Genomic DNA, 7881 nt, shown 5'->3' with positions numbered 1-7881 from the left:
TATGCTTTATCAACTATGATGGTTGTCGTAGCGACCAGGAGCAAACTGCACACTCAGCAATATTACCGGGGCTGATGTCATCGTAAAGAAGAAATGTAACACACCAGATTGTCATGTGAAAGATACATCTGCTGGATGCTGACCACTAATGGTCCCTCAAACGTGTATCTTGTGGAGTTTAATTACATCCGGAGGTCGCCTACAGCCACGGCTGTTAATGCTATGGTGCTAGTTAGAGAGAAACTGAATGGAGATGAACTTGTCTTTGTTTTTTTTACCCTTGCATCATCCTCTGATCTGATTGGTGCTGGTGAGTTCTTCACATGTCTTTCAGACTTTTAGATCATCTCTGATACAAGCTGACTTCATAATTTAGTGTCATGTGATCCTTGTGTGACAGGAAATGGACGAAAGAAGCCAAAGAAGAAGAAAGAGGAGGCCAGCAGCACCACGGAGGCCAAGCTGAAAGGAGGCGAGGCCAAGATGAAAAAAGTCAAAAGTAAAAAGAAGGAGGAGGCGCCAGAGGAGACTCAAAGTAGACCTCAGACACTTTCCTACTGTTTGTCTGCTGGCAATGATTGAATATTGTGTTCTAGATGGAAAAAAGGTGAGGAACAAGAAGGCAGAGAAGACTAAAGAAGAAGCAGACCCAGAGAAGGAAAAGGAGACCAAAAAGAAAGTCAAAAGTGATCCCAAGAAAAAGAAAGGTCAGTCGTTGCTGCAACACATGAAAACATCTTCTTCATTGGTCGGGCTGCTTGTGTAGGTTCTGTATCTTCTTCATTGGTCGGGCTGCTTGTGTAGGTTCTGTCACGGACGAGGAGGACCAGGACGAGGAGGAGAAGGACACCCCCAAGAAGAAAGGCAAGAAAAAGACCAGCAAGGACAGCTCACCTTCTGCCAAGGAGAAGAAACCTCGATCTAAAGGTGAAGAACATCACCCTGTTGTGGGGGAACCTCCTCAATATGTGGGGGAACCTCCTCAATATTGTGGAGGAACCTCCTCAAAATTGTGGAGGAACCTCCTCAATATGTGGAGGACCCTCCTCAATATGTGGGGTAACCCCCTCAATATGTGGGGGAACCTCCTCAAAATGTAGGGGAACCTCCTCAAAATGTGGTGGAACCTCCTCAATATGTGGAGGAACCTCCTCAATATGTGGAGGACATTCCTCAATATGTGGAAGAACCTCCTCAAAATTGTGGAAGAACCTACTCAATATGTGTAGGAACCTATTCAATATGTGGAAAAAAAACTCCTCAAAATTGTTTAGGAACCTCCTCAATATGTGGAGGGACCTCCTCAATATGTGGGGGAACCTCCTCAATATGTGGGGTAATCTCCTCAATATGTGGAGGACACTCCTCAATATGTGGGGGAACATCCTCAATATGTGCAGGAACCTCCTCAATATGAGAAAGAACCTACTCAAAATTGTGGAAGAACCTACTCAATATGTGTAGGAACCTCCTCAATATGTGGAAAAACCTCCTCAATATGTGGAAAAACCTCCTCAATATGTGTAGGAACCTCCTCAATATGTGGGGTAACCTCCTCAATATGTGGAAAAACCTCCTCAATATGTGTAGGAACCTCCTCAATATGTGTAGGAACCTCCTCAATATGTGGGGTAACCTCCTCAATATGTGGAGGACACTCCTCAATATGTGGGGGAACATCCTCAATATGTGGAAGAACCTCCTCAAAATTGTGGAAGAACCTACTCAATATGTGTAGGAACCTCTTCAATATGTGGAAAAACCTCCTCAAAATTGTTTAGGAACCTCCTCAATATGTGGAGGGACCTCCTCAATATGTGGGGGAACCTCCTCAATATTTGGGGGAACCTCCTCAATATGTGGAGGACCCTCCTCAATATGTGGAGGAACATCCTCAATATGTGCAGGAACCTCCTCAATATGTGGAGGACCCTCCTCAATATGTGGAGGAACGTCCTCAATATGTGCAGGAACCTCCTCAATATGTGGAAGAACCTCCTCAAAATTGTGGAAGAACCTACTCAATATGTGTAGGAACCTCCTCAATATGTGGAAAAACCTCCTCAATATGTGTAGGAACCTCCTCAAAATGTGGGGGAACCTCCTCAATATGTGGAAGAACCTCCTCAATATGTAGAAGAACCTCCTCAATATGTGTAGGAACCTCTTCAATATGTGAAGGAACCTCCTCAATATGTGGGGGAACCTCCTCAATATGTGGAGGAACTTCCTCAATATGTGGCTGAACCTCCTCAATATGTGGAAGAACCTCCTCAATATGTAGAAGAACCTCCTCAATATGTGTAGGAACCTCTTCAATATGTGAAGGAACCTCCTCAATATGTGGGGGAACCTCCTCAATATGTGGAGGAACTTCCTCAATATGTGGCTGAACCTCCTCAATATGTGGGGGACACTATTTCCACATTCACCCATTCACACACTGATGGCGGGAGCTGCCATGCAAGGCGCTAACCATCACCCATCAGGAGCAAGGGTGAAGTGTCTTGCTCAAGGACACAATGGACGTATATATATATATATATATATATATATATATATATATATATATATATATATATATATATATATATATATATATATATATATATATATATATATATATATATATATATATATATATATATATATAAACACACACACATCACCAATATATATATAGGGCAGAACTTTTTGGCAGGTTTTTCCGCACACGTTCTTACATAATTATACTGATTGTAGTACTGCAACTTAGTCGCCATCTTGTGGACAATGTGAGTAATTCAGGTTAAGGACCATCAATTGAATAAAAAAATAAAATAAAATTAAAAAAATTAAAAATTAAAAATTAAAAAATTTAAAAAAAATAAAAAATGAAATAAAATAAAATACATTTAAAAAATATATATATATATATATATATATATATATATATATATATATATATATATATATATATATATATATATATATATATATATATATATATATATATATATATATATATATATATATATATATATATATATATATATATATACATATATATATATATATATATATATATTTTTTTTTTTTTTAATGTTTTTATTTTTTTAATTAAAGTACTATCTATCTACAGTATATATATACTGTTACAGCATTTGAACTGAATGTTGTGCCTTGCTACTTCTGCACGTTTGCTGCATTGTATGCTAAGTTCAGATGGTTTTGGGTCATTTGAGAGTTAATTAGTCTCGTTGACAGCGTTTCCATTCATACGTAGTTTATTTAACGCAGTGGTTCTTAAGCTTGTTGGAGGTACCGAACCCCACCAGTTTCAAATTCGCACTCACCAAACCCTTCTTTAGTGAAAAATAAAATGTTTAGTTTTTAAAAAAAAAAATCAAGACAAAGTTATGTTTTTTTTTCTACTGGTGCACAAAATGGACCGTGCATGAACATCACCTCGTTCAACGAACAAAACCAACACAGTGCATGAACTCACAACAAATTACACACCTGCAAATCAGTGTGACTTCGGCTGTTGCCGTATCCACAATCATCATCATCGGCGGTCACTCGAACGAGTATGAAGATCCTCCTGGTAGGGGTGTATCCCTTTATGGAGGATGCCTGTGCGTGACTTTGTTTAACGTGGGGAGACTGGTGCACAGACAGTCACCACACGATCCTTGACAGAATCGGGTCAGGGTCCAGTGGCGTGGAGTCCAAGACGTTGAGGTCTTCACCGTATCCCTGGCTAGGGGGCAGTCAGGTACTAGGCCTTTGTCAAGGGCCACCTGGGGTAACAGTAGTAAAGGGGTTAACCTCCTAGCGCCCCAAGACCCCATAGAGGAGCCTCCACTGCCGGATGCACTTTAACGTCATGCCCAGGACGTATCCATAATACGGCGATAGGGAGAAGTTTTTATTTACACGATGAGTCGGGTGTGTGACCTCCATGGCGGAGGCTCTGCCGAACCTCTGAGGCCTACTCACCGAACCCCTAGGGTTCGATCGAACCCAGGTTAAGAACCACTGATTTAACGTCATTGCAACTGCGATGGCGTAGTTTGGCCTCTAGATGGCGACAGAGACCACATAATCGCCATATATGGCTCTGCAGCTTAGAAACTTGTTGAAGTTCATGCATAGTTGAGTGCAGTATATACTGTATGTTGTTGTTATGCAGCTTTATATTATATTTATGCACATGCATGTATATTAATGACTATATCATTGGATTGTCATTTTTCCTATTTTCTCTATTTGTTTAGACCACACACACACACACACACACACACACACACACACACACACACACACACACACACACACACACACACACACACACACACACACACACACACACACACACACACACACACACACACACACACACACACACACACACATTCACATCTACCTGTCAGCAATAAAGATGATTAAAGGATTCTCTGTCCATCGTGTCCCAACTCTTAAAGAACTACTATCCCTTCCTCACGCTACCTGTTGTTCATCTTTCATGGCTGACCCTCAGAGGACAAGGAGTCGGATGGAAAGGAGAAGAAGTCCAAGTCCAAAGAGAAGGACAAGAAGCAAGAACCAGCCTCCATGTTCCAGATAAATGCTGATAAAGACTCCAAAAGCAAAAAGAAAGGTGACAAAAACTCACCTTGCATACCTGCAATAATGACATCATTTAATTACTGCTAATGACGTCATCGCATCCTTCAGCCGCCAAGTCCGAGAGCGACGAGAGCGAAGAAGAAAGCAAGTCCACCAAGTCCAAGAAGAAATCAGCATCGTCTCTCTTCCAGACGTCAGGAGACAAGGACAAGAAGTCCAAGAAGAAAGGCAAGTGTCTTGTCTTCTCCTGTTGGACATAACACCACAGGTGTTGCATTTGTGTCTTCTCCTGTTGGACATAACACCACAGGTGTTGCATTTGTGTCTTCTCCTGTTGGACATAACACCACAGGTGTTGTTCCCCTCAGGTAAGGCGGAGCAGAGCCAGTCGGACTCGGAGAAAGAAGAGAAATCCAAAAAGAAAAAAGGCAAAGGGAAGAAGAAGAAGGTATCAAATACACTTTGATTTAGTAGGAACCTGCTTGTTAGCATGTTGCTAATATAATATGTTAGCATGTTGCTAATATAATGTGTTAGCATGTTGCTCATATCATTTGTTAGCATATTGCTAATATAATGAGTCAGCATGTTGCTAATATACTATGTTAGCATGTTGCTAATATAATTTGTTGGCATGTTGCTAATATAATGTTAGCATGTTGCTAATATAATGTGTTAGTATGTTGCTCATATCGTTTGTTAGCATATTGCTAATATAATGAGTTAGCATGTTGCTAATATACTATGTTAGCATGTTGTTAATATACTATGTTAGCATGTTGTTAATATAATGTTGGCATAAGGGGCGGCGTGGCGAAGTTGGTAGAGTGGCCGTGCCAGCAATCGGAGGGTTGCTGGTTACTGGGGTTCAATCCCCACCTTCTACCATCCTAGTCACGTCCGTTGTGTCCTTGGGCAAGACACTTCACCCTTGCTCCTGATGGCTGCTGGTTAGCGCCTTGCATGGCAGCTCCCGCCATCAGTGTGTGAATGTGTGTGTGAATGGGTGAATGTGGAAATACTGTCAAAGCGCTTTGAGTACCTTGAAGGTAGGAAAGCGCTATACAAGTATAACCCATTTATTTATTTATTTATGTTGCTCATATAATGTGTCAGCATGTTGCTAATATAATGTGTTAGCATGTTGCTAATATACTATGTTAGCATGTTGCTCATATAATTTGTTAGCATGTTGCTAATATAATGTTAGCATGTTGCTCATATAATGTGTTAGCATGTTGCTAATATAATGTGTTAGCATGTTGCTAATATCATGTGTTAGCATGTTGCTAATATTATGTTAGCATGTTGCTAATATATTTTGTTAGCATGTTGCTAATATAATGTGTTAGCATGTTGCTCATATAATGTGTTAGCATGTTGCTCATATAATGTGTTAGCATGTTGCTCATATTATGTGTTAGCATGTTGCTCATATAATGTGTTAGCATGTTGCTCATATTATGTGTTAGCATGTTGCTCATATTATGTGTTAGCATGGTGCTCATATTATGTGTTAGCATGTTGTTCATATAATGTGTTAGCATGTTGCTCATATAATGTGTTAGCATGTTGCTAATACATGTAGTTGTATAAAGTAACTGTATAAAGTTACAACTATAAGTCTTAACTTTACAACGTTACAGTTATGTACACAGGAAGGAGCCAGAGCTGGTGCGCGAGGTGGAGAAGTTCCGGCTACACATAGTTGGACTCACTTCGACGCACAGCAAGGGCTCTGGAACCAGTCCTCTCGAGAGGGGCTGGACTCTCTTCCACTCTGGCGTTGCAAGCAATGAGAGGCGACGGGCTGGGGTAGCAATTCTTGTTGCCCCCCGGCTCTAAGTCTGCACGTTGGACTTTAACCCAGTAGACGAGAGGGTAGCTTCCCTCCGCCTTCGGGTTGGGGGACGGGTCCTGACTGTTGTTGGTGCTTACGCACCAAACAGCTGCTCAGAGTACCCACCCTTTTTGGATTCCCTTGAGGGAGTACTGGAGAGTGCTCCCCCGGGTGATTCCCTTGTTCTGCTGGGGGACTTCAACGCTCATGTTGGCAACGACAGTGAAACCTGGAGAGGTGTGATGGCCGCCCGGATCTGAACCCAAGTGGTGCTTTGTTATTGGACTTTTGTGCTCGTCACGGATTGTCCATAACAAACACCATGTTCAAATATAAAGGTGTTCATAAGTGCACTTGGCACCAGGGCACCCTAGGCCGCAGTTCCATGATTGACTTACTAGTTGTGTCATCGGATTTGCGGCCTCATGTTTTAGACACTCGGGTGAAGAGAGGGGCAGAGCTTTCTACCGATCACCGCCTGGTGGTGAGCTGGCTCCGATGGTGGGGGAGGATGCCGGACAGACCTGGCAGGCCCAAACGCATTGTGAGGGTCTGCTGGGAACGTCTAGCAGAGTCTCCTGTCAGAGAGAGTTTCAATTCCCACCTCCGGAAGAGCTTTGAACATGTCCCCCGGGAAGTCCTGTGGGGAGTGCTCAGAGAGTATGGGGTATCGGACTGTCTGATTGTGGCGGTCCGCTCCCTGTATGATCAGTGTCAGAGCTCCAGCAGTAAGTCAGACACGTTTCCAGTGAGGGTTGGACTCCGCCAAGGCTGCCCTTTGTCACCGATTCTGTTCATAACTTTTATGGACAGAATTTGTAGGCGCAGTCAGGGCCTTGAGGGGATCTGGTTTGGTGGCTGCAGGATTAGGTCTCTGCTTTTTGCAGATGATGTGGTCCTGATGGCTTCATCTGGCCAGGATCTTCAGCTCTCACTGGACCGGTTCGCAGCCGAGTGTGAAGCGATTGGGATGAGAATCAGCACCTCCAAGTCCGAGTCCATGGTTCTCGCCCGGGAAAGGGTGGAGTGCCATCTCCAGGTTGGGGAGGAGATTTTTCCCCAAGTGGAGGAGTTCAAGTACCTAGGAGTCTTGTTCACGAGTGAGGGAAGAGTGGATCGTGAGATCGACAGGCGGATCGGTGCGGCGTCTTTAGTAATGTGGACGCTGTATCGATCCGTTGTGGTGAAGAAGGAGCTGAGCCGGAAGGCAAAGCTCTCAATTTACCGGTCGATCTACGTTCCCATCCTCACCTATGGTCATGAGCTTTGGATTATGACCGAAAGGACAACATCACGGGTACAAGCGGCCGAAAAGAGTTTCCGCCGCCGGGTGGCGGGTCTCTCCCTTAAAGATAGGGTGAGAAGATCTGTCATCCGGGAGGAACTCAGAGTAAAGCCGCTGCTCCTCCACATTGAGAGGAGCCAGATGA

General features: G+C 43.1%; 1 protein-coding gene across 6 annotated transcripts in view; it reads left to right on the top strand.

Annotated features, from left to right (window-relative positions):
• Positions 1-7881, top strand: part of LOC133643633 (tubby-related protein 1-like) — a 31666-nt gene that overhangs the window by 5802 nt on the left and 17983 nt on the right. Inside the window, exons 1-7 of one of the 6 annotated variants that reach the window (XM_062038301.1) lie at positions 201-310; positions 401-499; positions 597-707; positions 805-927; positions 4523-4642; positions 4720-4839; positions 4980-5059. In XM_062038301.1, coding sequence (XP_061894285.1) covers positions 223-310; positions 401-499; positions 597-707; positions 805-927; positions 4523-4642; positions 4720-4839; positions 4980-5059 — 741 coding nt within the window. In that variant the 5' untranslated portion in view covers positions 201-222. Of the gene's footprint in view, positions 1-200; positions 311-400; positions 536-596; positions 708-804; positions 928-4522; positions 4643-4719; positions 4840-4979; positions 5060-7881 lie in introns of those variants that run through there. The other 5 variants (XM_062038300.1, XM_062038302.1, XM_062038303.1 and 2 more) reach the window with 5 other exon arrangements.

The sequence above is a fragment of the Entelurus aequoreus genome, linkage group LG26 (assembly GCF_033978785.1).
Source record: "Entelurus aequoreus isolate RoL-2023_Sb linkage group LG26, RoL_Eaeq_v1.1, whole genome shotgun sequence".
Lineage (NCBI taxonomy): Eukaryota > Metazoa > Chordata > Actinopteri > Syngnathiformes > Syngnathidae > Entelurus > Entelurus aequoreus.
The sequence above is the reverse complement of the archived record's forward strand: the minus strand, read 5'-3'. Positions and strand labels throughout refer to the sequence as shown.